Source organism: Oryx dammah, unplaced genomic scaffold (genome assembly GCF_014754425.2).
Source record: "Oryx dammah isolate SB20612 unplaced genomic scaffold, SCBI_Odam_1.1 HiC_scaffold_5, whole genome shotgun sequence".
Lineage (NCBI taxonomy): Eukaryota > Metazoa > Chordata > Mammalia > Artiodactyla > Bovidae > Oryx > Oryx dammah.
In genome coordinates this window covers 101,720,132-101,735,222 of record NW_024070189.1, presented here as the reverse complement: position 1 = coordinate 101,735,222, position 15,091 = coordinate 101,720,132, and the positions used below count along the sequence as shown (strand labels likewise).

Below are 15,091 nucleotides of genomic sequence, written 5' to 3'. Positions count from 1 at the left end.
GAACCCAATGAGGCAGCGGATCACTTCTGGAAAATTTAAATGACCCGGCCAATACCTCCCTAGGATAGTAGCTTGGCATTTACTGAAGCTCTTTGTGTAAAGTCGAGGTTAATCTCATTTTATAGCTGAAGACACAGATTCAGAGAAGCAACGCCAGGAGGTTCCAGTCACACAGCGATCCCAAGGAGGGCTGGTGTCTCACACCCACACTGCGACGACTTCTCCAGCTCTCAGTTCAGTTCAGGTCAGTCGCTCAGTCGTGTCCGACTCTTTGTGACCCCGTGGACTGCAGCACGCCAGGCTTCCCTGTCCATCACCAACTCCCAGAGCTTGCTCAAATTCACGTCCATAGAATCGGTGATGCCATCCAACCATCTCATCCTCTGTTGTTCCCTCTCCTGCCTTCAATCTTTCCCAATATCAGGATCTTTTCCAATGAGTCAGTTCTTCACATCAGGTGGCCAAAGTATTGGAGTTTCAGCTTCAGCATCAGTCCTTCCAATGAATCTCCAGCTCTACCCACCCCCTCAACACACAACACACCCCTCAGGAACATCCTGCATACCCTCCCAAACCCGTTCCACCAGAAACTTTCCACCTGGGCTGCAAGGTCATCTCTGGGTCAGTAGGGCTCAGAGCCAAACACTTTACCCCATGATGGTTTAATCTGATTCCCTCAATGACCCCCTGAGGTAGAATTTTGCACTTTCCTCATTGTGTACAACTTAGGAAATTGAGGCTCAGAAAGAGAAGTTACTGGTCCGTCTCACAACTGGGAAGCAGCAAAACTTGACTCTTGAGCTGGGCAGATTTCCTGCATGTAGCTCAGGAACTCCCAGCACAACCTACACCGTGGGTCCTCTGTATCAGGGAGATAAAAATGGTCACTTGTTTGCCCAGATAGGACCAAACTGCCAAAGCATTGACATGTTTCAAAGTACCATGTTCCAAGGAACCTTCTGGTCTACTTGTTCTCCTCCTACATCCCCTTATTCTCCTCTCATGACAGGGAGCTCACTACCTGTCCAGCAGTTCCATCTGTAATAAAGTCCTTTCTTACCCCAAGGAGGAGATCTGTCTTGCTGCTCCCTTACCAGCCTTCTGGAGCTGGAGATGTGGGGTGGGGATGTGGGCTGCTCTCAATGCAGGGGCAGCTGAAACATTCAAACACCCTGATCTCTACTTAGGTTAAATGGCCAATTCCCTAGTGCTCAGGCACAAGCCTAGATGTCCTGGGGCCGTAGCTCTCGTTCACCTTCAGCCACGAAGACAAGGAGGGCACGATGCAACAGATGTACCCCCAAGCGGCGGCGCCGGGTGGGGGGCCAGTCAGCCACCACTCCATAGCAGTGTCCTTGCTTCTGGTTAGTCAGCATCTGGATTCCTGGGGAGATTAGGAATAAGGTCATGAAGGCAGCCTCCGGGAACCGCTGGCAGAAGTTTGTGCCAGGGAACCCACTGGGCACTGCTCTCAAGCAGGGATAAACCAATGGAGTAAAATATGTGTACATGCTGGTACATAGTTAGTGCTCAATAATTGCTCATTGGCTGAATGAACAGCTGTGATGAGGAAGGGGTCAGGGAATTAGTAGATCAAGTGCCCTTCCTATGACTCCACCCCTACCCCACAAGCCAGGCACCTACCTAGAGCATCCACAAGACATGCTTCTCGAGTGTAAGCCTCTGCAGGGATCACATGCTGGAAGCAATGCAGGGAAACAACGCCACGACCAGTGGCCCAAATGTCCAAGATCCGGCGTACCTTGGGACAGGCCTGGGGGGAGCCAGGGCAGGGTCAGAGGTTTGCCCCACAATTCTCTCTATCTGCCCCTAGCTGGGCCACCCCTGCCACACACCTGCTACTTATCCTCATACCTGTTTCCCTGGCCGTCTTCGGTGGTTAAGGGCCTCCCAGAGGTGAACGTCTGGCCGGGCCCGTGTTCCCTTGCCCACGTAGAAGATGGCCTGGACAAAAATCCGAAGGCATTCAGCCAGGGTCAGTGAGAAGGCTCGGGCTGGCAGGTCCTGAGTCTTCCTAGATGAGGTAGATGGCTCAGAGAGGGAAAAGTGATGAGAGTTGCCCCAGAGATAGTCCTTAATGACACAGAGCAAACTGAACCCATGCCAGTGACCCCTTTTATAAAAGGCAGGGTGGGTAGCTGATCCCCGAGGACACTCAGCAGCTTGAAATGGATCCAACTGCCTTTCATTGATAAAGAAGCTGATGACCGGGCCAGTCCCCTTCCTAAAGACACACAGCAGGACTTCCCTCTAATGCGGCGGATAAGAATCTACCTGCTGATGCAGGGGACATGGACACGGGTTTGATTCCTGCTCTGAGAAGATTCCACATGCTGCGGAGCAACTAATCCTGGGGACCACAGCTACTGAAGCCTACAAGCTCTAGGGCCTGTGAGCCACAATTGCTGAGCTTGTGTGCCCCAACTACTGAAGTCACATGCCCTAGAGCCCACACGTCCCCAGCTATTGAGCCTGCATGCTTCAGCTACTGCAGTCCTTGTGCCTAGAGCCTGTACTCTACAAGAAGAGAGTCCACCGCCACGAGAAGCCTGCGCGCCGCAATGGAGAGTAGCCCTGGCTTGCCACCACTAGAGAAAGCCCGCCTGCAGCAAAGAGGACCCAGTGTAGCCAAAAATAAACTTAAAAAAAAGAAAAGACACAGAGCAGGTAAGAACCAATCTCAGAATGTTCCAGCTCCCACTTCTGAGTCATTCCTGCTCCAAGTACCTGGGGTCCAGCAGCAGATATGTGAAGCTGGACTTCACAACCCCCTCCCGCCACCGTCTGGTGGGGTCTGGCCGTTCGAACTGCTGGGCAAGTGCATCTTCATCGGCTTGGGCATCTGGGATACGGCCTGTCCGCAGGGCTTCGACCAGCTCTGGGCTGTGCCCTGAAAAGTCTGGGCCTGGGAAGGGAAACTGGGTCAAGAAAGACAAAGGAAAAGGTGGTTCCCAGAGACGAAGAAGTAGGTTGCACTCCGAGCCAAGGGATCTTGGAAGATTTCCAGAGACTCCTTGAACTCTGGATACTCACTAGGAGCAACAGCCTGAGCTTCCTTCAGCCGTCGGAGGTAGTGTGGTCGGGTGAAGGACGTGATGGGACCCGGGCTCTTGCCAAGCGCCCGGAGCCCTTGCAGCAGCTCCAGGTCAGACATGGTAGGGTCTGGTGGACACTGATCAGAGGGGCTGAGGTCCCTGCCCACTGTGGCGCTTGCGTCATCCTCTGTCAGCCAGAGGGCAGCCAAATCACTGTCGGGGGATAGCTGGTCCTCTCTTGGGATGTGGGTGTCAGAAGGTCCAGGCAGCGGTTCCCAAGGGGGACTATGGGTTGGGCTCCTGTCTGGGAAGAACTTGGGGGAGGGGGAATCATCCGGCAAGGTCAGAGTCAGGGCCTGCAGACGGTCATTTAGTTCTGCCTCCCTGTCCTCCATGAGGGGTTGATGTGCCAGCTGTAGGGTACCCAAAGATCTTGGCACCCTCTGGGAGAGTCGGACACCAGCCCAGGGGGAGATGTGGCCGGTTAGGTCCTCAGCTCCTGAGGCCTCAACGGCGGTGACAAAGGAGGTCACCGAGCTGCAGTCCCAGCGCCCCAAGGGGGACTCCAATCCACCATCTGTGTCAGCAGTCTCAGGGTGGGCGAGCAGGCCAGGGGGTCCAGGGCCAGCCTCCAGGCTCACGTGCTTGTCGTCACCTGTGCCCCGTGTTGTAGAGTTCAGCATCACATTAGGAGGACCGGAGGGGCTGGTATCCAGCCCCTTTTCACAAGGGCCTGGGCCTGGAGCAGGGGGTAAGAGGGAAGTCAGAAAGGAGGGGAGGAGGAAGTGAGAGACAAAGGTCAACGTCAGATCGGACAGAAACAGGCGGCTGCAATCACAAAGAGGAAGGAGCGAGGCAGAGGCAGAGAGACTGACCAGAGAGCCTGGTGGTGAAACCCTGGGCAGTAGACACAGAGATCTGCAAAGTTATATCAGAGGCTAACCACTCCCAGCAGCCCAGATACCACTCACCTTCAGGCTCTGGCTCGGGTTCTGGCTTCCGGGAGCCTTTCCAGGTCCGGGCTGGGGTCCTGGTCCGAGTCTCCAGCTCCCGAAGCACGCGGGCACAGTTCTGGTGCCCCTGTTGCTCCGCCAGGTCCAGAGGCAGGAATCCGTCCTGCAGGGGTGCGGTCAGTAGGGGGCGCCCCCTTCCCCCCCCTTCTTCCTTTCTTTCTTCTTTCCCTCCCTCCGGGTTTGCCTGGCTAATGACTGCGATGGGGCCCCCTACCTGGTCGCGGAGCGCGGGGTCCGCTCCCTGGCTCAGCAGCAGCTCCAGGCCCCGGCGACAGCCCCAGGCAGCCGCCACATGCAACGGTGTCAGTGCCTCGGCCGATCTAGGGCATGAACGGAGGAGGGGATCAGTGAAGCATCTCCATCTCCGGGTCCGGAAGCCCTGACTCTCAGCCCTCCATCTCCGCCCTCCAGCCTGAGATGCCACCCTTCGAACCCCGGCGCAATCTCATACCCTACCCTGGGTCTGGTACCCTGCCTCTGCCCTTGGACCCTCAAGATCCCTCCCCAGATCCCCTAAGCTCCGCCGCCGGGGATTGAGTCCGCATCCTTGGACGCCCTCTTCAGGACTCCCAGGTCTGGTCCTCGTACTCGGGAGACAGCTCTCGTTGACGGAAGACCTGCCACGAGCCCACACCCGGCCTCACCGCGCGTTGGGGTCCCCGCCTCGGCGCAGCAGGGCCTCGAGGCAACACAGACTCCGCAGGTGCTGGGCTCTGGCCGCCAGGTGCATGGCCGCGGCGCCATCCTCGAGTACCAGATTGGGGTCGGCACCGCGGCGCAGCAGCTCTTCCACAGTCCTAGGGATAGAGGGTCAGAGTGGACCGTGGCACTCGCCCCCTACCCCCGCCCCTGGCCCGCCCACCCAGGCCCTGCCCTCACCGCAACTCCTCCTCCTGCAGCGCCGTCCGCAGCCGCCGCGCCAAACCTACAGCCGGGCCCATGCCCCGGCTGTCCCCTTGGGGCAGCCACCTGGTCGCGCCGCCTGCCGCTTTCCAACTTCCCGCGGCGCCCTTGTGCGCACGCGCCGCTCCGCCCCTCGGCCTTCTCCGTGCCTTGGTGCAGTGCAGCGACCCCAGCCAGGCTGACCGGCGCCGCATTGTCGCCCACATCGAGGGTCGGGAGCTTTAGTGCCGGTCCGAACTCGCGACACCAAGTAGTGCCCAGGGCCAAGTGATGTTTGCTCAGGGCCAAATAATGTTTGGGGCCTCCGATAAGGGCCCGGGAGGGTGGAGGTCGCCATGTGTGCCCTTATCTCTCAAAACGGTGTAAACAAGAACACACCCTGTTGGAAGGGGTGGAGCTACGATCCCCCGGACCCGGTGGTGCCCACAGGGTACTGAGTCTTCCGGAACCCTCTGCCGAGGCGCACGCAGCCGTGACAGTATGTAAGGTTTCAATTAATAGCTACTGCCTGCGGAGGCTCTGCGTCGCCCGTTTTCAGCCCTGCGGAGTCTGAAGTCCATTACTTTGGAGCCCTGGGCCTCTTAGGGTGTTAGTTTCTCTATATGCAGGATGGGAGAATAATCCCTTCCAGGCTGGTGTTAAGTTGAAAGAGGGGCCTGGCACACAGGTGCCCAGAAAATGCTCCTGGGAAAGTAAAGCTGTTTCTTGATAAAGCTATTTTCGTTTTATATGAAACTGAGAAAATCTAGCTGGTATAAATTTTTTTTTCCCCCACAACTGCTCATTATCCAGGAAGATTAAGTTGAGTGATGGACGTGTTATATGTTTCCCTTCCTCTGGGGAGCACCCACACTATTTCCTGATGGAACTATAAACCTCTCTTCCCAGAGAGGTTTGAGTGAGGACTGGCCAATGAGTGCATTCCACAGTTCTGGTCCATGACTGACCCAAGCAAGACCTGTCATAGGGGCTGCTGTGAGAGCCCTCACTTCACCTGGGCTGGGATTTGCAGAGTGCTCAGCTGTACTACCCCTTTCCACATATTGGGAGGAAAGCAGGGCACACTGAAAACCAACCATGCAGGGTGTTTCAGCTCTCCCCAAAGCAATGTCAGAGCACCTGGATACAGCCAAGCCTAAAGCTCCATCTTAGCTTTTTATCTACAAGAACCTAGCCATTCTCCTTTCAGTTCAGTGGGTGGGTTTTCTGTCACTTGCAACCGAAAAGATTTCAATGAACAGTGGACTTGGGTTAGGGAGTCTCAGATTTTTATTCTGATGACAAAAACACACAAAACACAACAAAAATTACAACCGAAAACCTTGGGAGTGGGATGTGGGCTGGGAAACATGGGGACTGGGTGTCTAGAGTCCCTGGGATGCTTCCTGGAATCTTAAGGTTCCTTCAGGGCTGCCCAGGTGCCTCAGATACTTCTTAGAACCCCCTCTGGGGGTCCCAAGGAGCCCAGTCTGAGAACGAGCACTCACTGCCAAGGGTTTCATTGTACAAGAAGGTTGGATGTACAGGGATGGTTCAGACAGTGGCCTCCACCTCAGTGGCTTCATCGTCCTCCTCCAGCAGGCTGTAGGAGGCATGGCTTTGGCAAGGCCGCTGCAGTGGGTGAGCCAGCAGCTTGGCCATACAGTTGTGAAGCTCAAGGGCTGGCCCAGCCAGCGCCACTTCGTACTTATAACTGGTACCCTTGGTATCCAGGCTCCCCATGAAGGCAAACATGTCCTGTGGAGCCAAGGAAGGGCCGTTCATGCAGATGTTCTGCTGACAAGCCCTCCCTGTCTTGGAGGGCCTCCCAGGAGGGGCCGCAGGGATGGGTTCTGAAGGGTGAAGAGGAGTTTGCCAGGCAGAAACTATTCCCACATTCAGCAAACATTTCCTGCCACCCACTCACCCCAAGAGGTCTCAGAGCTGGAGCCCCTAGTCTGGAGAAGCACATGACCCCCAGCCCCCTGACGCTGATCTACCCAGAGGAGCAGGGAAGGCTTCTCAGAGTAGGGACTTCCAGTTTGGGTACTGACATATAAGTAGGAGCTGGGCTCAACCCCCTCTGCTCACGGTTGGGTCAAGTGAGGCTCTGAGAGATAAGCGGCCAACTGGGAATGCCACAACTAGTTCGGGGCTGGAATGTAAAGGACCAGCAGAGACTGGCGAGGCAGGGAGGGAAGCATGCTCCAGGCAGAGGGCACAGAACCAGAAAAAGCAGGAAGAGAGAGAAGCAGGGGATGTTGGGGATGAGGTGGATAGGACCCTACATGCTCCTGGGCCACTGTCCCAACAGCCCCATTAGTTCACTGCAGACAAGTGGGAAATGTTAGAATCTGACTGACCATGATCTAGAAGGGCCAGGAATGGTACGGAAAAGGCAGAGTAGTGCATGAATGGGCAGGGCAGGTGGCTTCCCTCCTCTGGACCCCATTAGAGTACAGGTACCTCTGAGCCAGTTGCCAGGTACCACTATGCCTGAGACATGCTATGTGACCCTGGCCTGGTTTCTTGCCCTCTCTGAGCCTGCTTTTCCTCACCACAGATCATAATTTAAGGGGTTAGCATCAGATGCCCTGAAGGCCCTTAGTGAAAAGGGCTTCCTTTCCCTTAGGGCTGGGGCAGGTGGGTTCGGAGACCTCCCACGTACATCCACACTCACGGTGGCCTCTCACCTTCCAGCTCATTTCCTCCTCCTTCTCATCAGCGCCGTTGTGGATGTAAACAACATCAAAGAAGAAATACGGGCACTGGAACATTTTCTGCAGGGCAAGAAAGGTAGCCTTCGGGACTAGGGTCACCCCATGGCCCCATGACCACAATCTCTAGATTCTGGGAACCTGATTCTAGGTACCCCAGCACGTGTGGTCAGGAAATCCCTCCTAGTATCTAACCACCATCGTGCTGGCTGCAGGCATCCTTCTTTCTCCCGGGTCTCACCTTCATGGGCTCTGTCAGGGAGAACTGGGGCTGGCAGGGTGGACGGCTATAGACCAGGATGGTTCGGACCACATAGGGCGGCGGGATCGTCTGCACGTTCTCCGTGACTGGCAGCTCGGTCTTCTGCTGGCTGTGCAGCAGGAAGGAGGGAGGGTCAGAGTACACCCTGGTGGCCCACCCTTCTCGTCCCCCCAGGAGAGCCCAGCTCCTCACTGGGTATGTGAGGTTCCACCTGACCCCTCCCAAGCTCACTGTTGCCTCTGAGCCTTTCCCCATGCTGTTCCCTTTGCCCTGGCACCTTCCCAGCTTCACCTTTCTGCCTGACCTCTCCTGCTCCATCAGAGGTTTTGCTGACCCCCAAAGCCAGAGCTTGCTCGGATTACAACGGCAGAGTCTGGTCACCGTAACAGTGACCATATGGCCCACAAAGCCAAAAATGTTTCCTATCTGGGCCTTTAAAGAAAAAGTTTGCTGCCCTGCAGTTAAAACAAAGTAGTGGCGGACCACTGGGCTGTCAGAATATAACCCAGAGGAACTTCCTTGGTGGTCCAGACGTTAAGAATCTGCCTTGCATTATAAGGGACACTGGCTGGATCCCTGGTCTGGAAAGATCCCACATGCCACAGAGCAACTATACCAAGTGCCACAACTACAGAGCCCCCAAGTTGCAACTACTGTGCCCACATGCTGCAACTGCTAAAGCCTGTGGACTAGAGGTTGTGCTCTGGAGCAAGAGACGCCACCTCAATGAGAAGCCTGCTCACTGCAACTGGAGAAAGCCAAGACCCAGCACAGCCAAAAGTAAATACATAAATAAATAGATTTGAAGGGAAAAAAAGAAAGTAACACAGAGGGCAAGATGTGAAAAAGAACCTCTTTTGCAAAAATGCCTTCAGACAGGTAAGTGAGCAATTGTTCCAGGGGGAAAGGGTGAGAAAGGAAGCGTTTTGGCCTCCTGAAAGGACTATTTCTGGGCTGTTTGGAGCTTTTACCCAGAAGGGGTTCTTCTCTTCAAAGGTGAGTAATAATTTCCCCTTGGGGGACTTACATGAGGCTGAAGAGACCTTCCAGATCTGGTGGGAATGCTAAGGAGAGCAGAGCAGTGCATGGGTAGACAGAAGTGGGTGGTTTCCCTCCTCCAGAGGCTGGGAGAGTACAGGTGCCTCTGAGCCTGTTGCCAGGAGACATGCTATGTGACCCTGTTCCAGTCGCTTGCCCTCTCTGAGCTTGTTTTCCCTCAGCACAGATCATAAACTAGGGGGCTGGCATCAGATGACCTAAAAGCCCTTAGTGATTCAAAGCCCCCCTTTTCCTCAGTACTGGGGCCATTCTCCTCCCTCCATGGAAAGGATACTAAAGGTGGAACAGGAAGCTGTTTCCAGGTCGTAGAGACAGCTGCAGAGTTCACGGGGGTCCGAGGTCAGGCCAGACAGCTGCAGGGAAGACTAAAACTCAGTGAGGTGCTCTCTCACCCCTGGGGGCCCCCAGCGGAACCGGTCTTGCCCCCCAGCCTCACCCAGGCAGTGTCATCGTTCACCACCACCAGCGCAAATTCGTGGCTCTTGTCAATTTTGTGTTTTGTCCGCACAAACATCTCGATCATTTTCTGGGAGACATTGAGGGCGTTGGTTTTGGAGCTGGGGTGAGAGTGAGGCGGTGGTTAAGGTCCAGGTCATGCAGCCGGGCAGGCGGTAGAGCCCAGCCGCAAACCCAGCCCAGCTGACTCTCTCCAGTTCTTGCCCTCACTGAATGGGTCCCTCTGGCCAGCCTGGGCCTCGCATCTGATCCAGAGGAGGCATCCCACCTTGGCTCAGTCATGGGTCATCAGGAATGCCAGGGAAGGGGAGGTAGGCTTGTGCTCAGGCCCTGCTGCCTGACCCCAACGAGACTCAGCTGCTCATAGGCCAGGACTTTGCAGTCAGCCAGGCCTCGCTCTGAATCTGGCTCTGCCCATTTGCCAGGAGGCCTTGGACAATCTTGGAGTTTCTGAGTCATGGCTGTGACACGGGTGGAGTGTGACAGCTCTCAAGTGCTGAGAACAGAACCCCAGTAGGCTGCAGCTGTAACACTACCAATTCTCACGGTTACTCTCCAATCCCTCCAGGACCCAGGAGTTAGTCTCAGAGAGACAACCCTGCATTTGGGGGGCTGGGCTCCTCCCAGCCATGGTGGCAAACTCCAACCCCCAAAAAACCCCTCTTACCCATTGAATGACTCAAGCTTTGGCAGCGCCATTTCCTCTGACAGGTCCAGACAGATGATCTGCAACAAATCTGGAGGCTAGTGAGAGCTGTGACCAGCAGTGCCTGGCAACTAAATGGCACTGCAGGCCCCCATGCCACTCTGCTGGCCCTCTCCAAGCAGCCTTATGGGAGAAGGCTCTATGATGACTCCCAGTTCCCAGCCAAGCCATCCACTCTAGAAGGAGGCAGCTGAGGGACTTCCCTGGGGGTCCAGGGGTTAAGAATCCACCTTCCAATGCAGCAGACAAAGGTCTGACCCCTGGTCAAGGAACTCAGATCCCACATGCTGTAGGGCTACTGAATCCACTTCAGTTGTGTCCAGCTCTTTACGACCCCATGGACTGTAGCCCTCCAGGCTCCTCTGTCCATCGGATTCCCCATGTAAGAACACTGGAGTGAGTTACCATGCCCTTCTCCAGGGGATCTTCCTGGCCCAGGGATTGAACCAGCGTCTCCTGCACTGGCAGGTGGATTCTTTACCACTGAGCCACTTGGGAAGCCCAGCTGCCCTAGGACACTAATAAAAAGGGACTGTTTTCCAGAGTGAATCCTAAAGAATGACATTTAACCCAAGGTTCCCTAACATCTCAAAGCCACAGGCCAAGCCTCTCACTTACCACTTTCTCTGGACAGTTGACCCTTGGGGTCCGCACCTGGACCTCTGGGGCTGGTGGAGGCACCTGCCACGGCTTGGGACCAGCTCCTGGAGGGTTGGCGGTCCCGTCATCAGCACTGGCCGCCTCGCCCTCACCCTCACTGCGGCTGCCCACACTGGTCTGGGCCCCCAGTGCCCGGTCCTCAGCCCCCTCAGGATTGGAGCGAGTGCGGGGCCTGGGCTCAGCTGACTGCTCCTCTTCCTCCTCCTCTTCTTCCTCCTCTTCCGTGGGACAGCTGGGCTCTGCCGCCTCCATGGCTCCGGAGTGGCTGGATGCAGCAGGGATGAGGGAAGCCAGGATCCTTTCCTTAGGGCTTTTAAAAGCATTTGGTTACTGGGCAGAACAGGTCATAAGTCGCTTACTGACAATAAGTCACTCTGCTCAGGGACTCAGTTTCCTCATCTGTATGATGGGTGCCTTTTACACTTATCAACCCAGCATCCACTCTGACTTGAGATAACAGCCTCCCCTTTTTTTTTGTAGAGCTAACCCCTTCTCTCCCCCTTTTGGCTAGGGTGCTCATCAGGCCACTGTGAATGACCGAGAACACGCCAGAGAGGGGCAGTTCCGAATTGCAGTACTGGGAGGTTACAAGTCCAAAGCTGCTAGGAGCCTCTCTTGCTTCCAAGAGGGGAAAGAGAGCTTGCCTGAAGTGATGCTCACTCAGAAAATGAAAGACTTCTCAGCGCCCGAATCCAGCTATGCCTAAATTCCCTTTCTTGCTTAAGCCAGACTGGGTTGGAGGTTCTGTCACCTGAAACTGAAAATGTCTTGGTGAATAAAGAATACAAACTTCTAGGGTTCTCCCCTCCGTAGTGACTGCTTAGGCGGTGTCTGCACACTGGAGAGGAGATCTGGGTGTTACAATTCCTTTGCGGAAAAACGGGGCGCCAGTGGAAGAGTTTGTCTGTCTGGGCAACGGGTGAGGGCTGCCGGGGATGATCTCTGAGCGCCTTGCAGACCCCATAATCTCTAAGGAAAGCATAGCTGGAGCAAGAGAGATGGAGGCTAGACTGCAGGAGAAACTAGAGCTGAGGGAGGAAGCCTCAGAGCAAGTGAGGGGCTGAATTTCTGGGGCTAAGGAAGTTGGGCCTTTAAGGACGGATCCCGCACGTTTTCACCACCCAACTTCTGCTCACCGTTTCCTGAGCCTCCTTCCTACTCATCTGCTGACCCGCTAGGAAGCCGCCATCTTTAGCAGCCGGAAGAAGGGCGGCGCGGCCGTCAAACCTACTGGGAACTGTAGTTGAGCGGCCGAAAGCCGAGCGGAGAGATGAATGGGACGAGAGCCTTGGAAGCTGATAGGTTGAGACTGTGCTAGGAGGCGGGGTTTGGATTGTGATAGGCTGGAGTGGAGTCGAGTGGGGCGGGATCTGGAATACGATTGGCTAAGGTGAGACAAGGAGGAGCTTTTATGTTTCTGGCCGATTCTGATTACGGTGGTCAGCCCTTCTAACGTGATAGGCTGAATCGAGGCAGAGTGGAGTAGGCTCAGAAAAATGGAGAAGACCTAGTTTACCGTGTGATTAAACAAAGTGGAGCTGAATTGGGCGGAATTTAGAAGAGGAGGGGCTGACTGGTGATTGATGGACTTGACCTAACCTCAGTGAGGGGATTTTGCGGCAGAGGTGGGCGTGGTCCAGAACCCAAGGCCCCTCCCAATTATTTAAATCAGCTCCTTATTTTACAGATATTTGCAAAAATTTAAAAAATACCGAGCCAGAACTATTTCAAGCCATCCTGCTTTTCTTCATGCACACTTCTCCCCTCAGCTCCATAACCACCTAAAAATTGAGCCTCAATTTCTTGTTAAAATCTGTTAAGCCTGCCCACATCAGCTAAGCTCAGGTTCAAAGAGAGCCCGGAGGGGCTGTGTAAAATGAACCTTGAAGGATGGAGAATTTGCTGTAAAAACAAGAGGGGTAAGGTCATTCCAGGCAGAAGGAACTGCCTGGGCAACGGTCTGTAGGTTTTGAAGAGCCTTGGAGCTGTGAAAGTCTCTCATCGGCTAATGTGGCTGGAGCAGAGGCTAAGAGTGAGAATTTTAATGTTCACCCTCAAGTCAGAAAATTGCCAACTTCTCTCGCTACGACCTTTGGGGGCACGGAGGCAGGAAGATTCAGCCTCGTAGAGTCTGTCAGTGGAACCAGAAAGGTTCAGACTATACCACAGGCTATGAAATGTTTACATCAAATGCACGAGGAAGGAAGGGGTGTTTCAGGCAAAGGTTAAGGCATGGCCAAAGGCACCAGGATGTGAAGGAATTAAGAAGCTTCAGCTGTTCATGGAAGAGGTTATCGTGGCTAGAGACGGGAGTACACATTGGTGCCACCTGCAGGCATAATTTTATTAAAGACCTTGAATGCCAGGCTGAAGAGCATGAAATGTTTCCCAAGGGCAATGGGGAGCCATGGAGGGTCTATGAGCCAGGGAGGTGAACAGTGAGATGTCTGTCTCTGGGTCCTGGGTGGGGAAGGGAGTGGAGGTGTGGGAGCCCTGGGAGGGAGCTGGGCTCGCATCCACGTTGGGAAGGTGAGGCTTGAGCTCTGACTATGGATGGAGATGAGGAAGAGGCCCTTTCGAGGTGGACGCAGGAAAAATGAGCAGGATTTATCTGGGATCTGAGGAATTCAGCATTTATGGAGGAGAAACAGAGGAAGCAGAGATGGGGCGGTCAGAGAGGCAGTAGGGAACAAGGAGGGTGCCTTATGATTCAGTTCTCTGATGGTGCCTGACCATATGCAAATCGGTTGTTAAAATTTCCATAACTCTGGTGTATATCTATATATACATGTGTGTATATATGTGTGTATATGTATGTGTATGAGGAGGTTATGGCAACCCACTCCAGTATTCTTGCCTGGAGAATCCCCATGGACAGAGGAGCCTGCCGGGCTACAGTCCAAGGGGTCACAAAGAGTCAGACACGACTGAGTAGTCGACTAAGCACATATATGTGTATATACATATACGTGTATATATATACAGGGTGTGTGTATATATATATGTACACATATATATGTGTGTGTATATATATACTGGAATATTACTGAACCACAAAACAGAATGAAATTTGCAGCAACATACATAGACCTGGAGATTATCACACTACGTGAAGCGAGCCAGACAAAGACAAATATGTGGTATCACTCATACCGCTGTCTAGTCTCTCAGCTGTGTCTGACTCTTTGTGACCCCATGGATTGTAGCCCACCAGGCTCCTCTGTCCATGGGATTTTCCAGACAAGAATACTGGAGTGGGTTGCCATGTCCTCCTCCAAGGATATCACTTATATGTGGAATCTTAGAAAATGATACAAGGCTTCCCTGGTGGCTCAGTGGTAAAGAATCTGCCTGTCGATGCAGAGGACATTGGTTCAGTCTCTGGTCCAGGAAGATCGACGTGCCATGGAGCAACTGAGCCCCTGCTCCACAGCTACTAAGCCTGTGCTCTGGAGCCCAGGAGCCACAACTTCTGAGCTCATGTGCTGCCACTACTGAAGCCTGTCTGTGTGCCTCAAAACTGCTCCACAAGAGAAGCCATGGCAGTGAGAAGCCCACTCAGAGAGTATCCCCGCTCACCACAACTAGAGGAAAACGTTGACGCAGCAGGGAAGAGCCAGCATGCTGCTGCTGCTGAGTCGCTTCAGTCGTGTCCAACTCTGTGTGACCCCATAGGCGGCAGCCCACCAGGCACCCCCGTCCCTGGGGTTCTCCAGGCAAGAACACTGGAGTGGGTTGCCATTTCCTTCTCCAATGCATGAAAGTGAAAAGTGAAAGTGAAGTCGATCAGTCATGCCCGACTCTTAGCGACCCCATGGACTGCAGCCCACCAGGCTCCTTCATCCATGGGATTTTCCAGGCAAGAGTACTGGAGTGGGCTGCCATTGCCTTCTCCAGAAGACCCAGCATAGCCATAAATAAAAAAATAAAATACAAGATGTGCAGTTAAATTTTGGGGGAAAATGATACAAATGATCTTATTTACAAAACAGAAATAGACTCACAGACAGAAGAAAGCAAATTTATAGTTACCAAAGGGGCAGCGGGGGAGAGATAAATCAGGAGTTTGAGATTAACAGGTACACACTATATACAATAAACAACGAGGACCTACATAAGGCACAGGGAATTATATTCAGTATCTTGTAATCCTATGATGGAAAGAACCTGAGAAAGAATAAAAAAGAATTTGTAATATTCTAAAAGAAAAGAATAAAAATAAACTTCGCTGCATACCTGAAACTAATACAACATTGTAAATCAGCTATAGTTCAGGAAAT

General features: G+C 53.8%; 2 protein-coding genes across 6 annotated transcripts; both read right to left on the bottom strand.

The window, feature by feature from the left end:
• Positions 1 to 97: 97 nt before the first annotated feature.
• On the bottom strand, positions 98 to 5,166 carry ANKLE1 (ankyrin repeat and LEM domain containing 1). Its single transcript, XM_040241672.1, has 9 exons — positions 4,949 to 5,166; positions 4,714 to 4,866; positions 4,284 to 4,389; positions 4,028 to 4,172; positions 3,055 to 3,795; positions 2,749 to 2,926; positions 1,876 to 2,035; positions 1,645 to 1,774; positions 98 to 1,384 (listed from the first exon to the last, which is right to left on the bottom strand). The coding sequence occupies exons 1-9, from the start codon at positions 5,164 to 5,166 to the stop codon at positions 1,224 to 1,226; spliced, it is 1,992 nt and encodes a 663-aa protein (XP_040097606.1). The 3' UTR covers positions 98 to 1,223.
• A 1,057-nt stretch (positions 5,167 to 6,223) lies between these two features.
• Positions 6,224 to 12,087, bottom strand: BABAM1 (BRISC and BRCA1 A complex member 1). 5 transcript variants are annotated; one of them, XM_040241134.1, is made up of 10 exons: positions 11,948 to 12,087; positions 11,472 to 11,568; positions 10,770 to 11,121; positions 10,113 to 10,171; positions 9,426 to 9,546; positions 9,264 to 9,342; positions 8,958 to 8,982; positions 7,910 to 8,039; positions 7,645 to 7,731; positions 6,224 to 6,709 (listed from the first exon to the last, which is right to left on the bottom strand). In XM_040241134.1, exons 3-10 carry the CDS (start codon positions 11,061 to 11,063, stop codon positions 6,506 to 6,508), a joined length of 999 nt encoding a protein of 332 aa, XP_040097068.1. In that variant the 5' UTR covers positions 11,064 to 11,121; positions 11,472 to 11,568; positions 11,948 to 12,087; the 3' UTR covers positions 6,224 to 6,505. The 5 variants fall into 5 exon arrangements, with proteins under 5 accessions (XP_040097068.1, XP_040097070.1, XP_040097069.1 ...); XM_040241136.1 differs by having other exon boundaries at positions 11,472 to 11,562; positions 11,948 to 12,078; XM_040241135.1 differs by having other exon boundaries at positions 11,456 to 11,568; positions 11,948 to 12,056.
• Between the last annotated feature and the right edge of the window lie 3,004 nt (positions 12,088 to 15,091).

Bases quoted from the DNA above. Each gene is read 5' to 3' on its own strand.
- BABAM1 (XM_040241134.1), bottom strand. From the start codon at position 11,063: ATGGAGGCGGCAGAGCCCAGCTGTCCCACGGAAGAGGAGGAAGAAGAG. The intron at 8,983-9,263 runs GTATCCTTTCCA...CATTCCCACCAG, and splicing joins AGCTTCCTGTTCCACCTTTA to ATCTGGAAGGTCTCTTCAGC. The intron at 7,732-7,909 runs GTGAGACCCGGG...CTTGCCCTGCAG, and splicing joins CCCTGACAGAGCCCATGAAG to AAAATGTTCCAGTGCCCGTA.
- ANKLE1 (XM_040241672.1), bottom strand. From the start codon at position 5,166: ATGCGGCGCCGGTCAGCCTGGCTGGGGTCGCTGCACTGCACCAAGGCA. The intron at 4,867-4,948 runs GTGAGGGCAGGG...CTCTATCCCTAG, and splicing joins CTGCAGGAGGAGGAGTTGCG to GACTGTGGAAGAGCTGCTGC. The intron at 2,036-2,748 runs GTACTTGGAGCA...TACCTCATCTAG, and splicing joins TATCTGCTGCTGGACCCCAG to GAAGACTCAGGACCTGCCAG.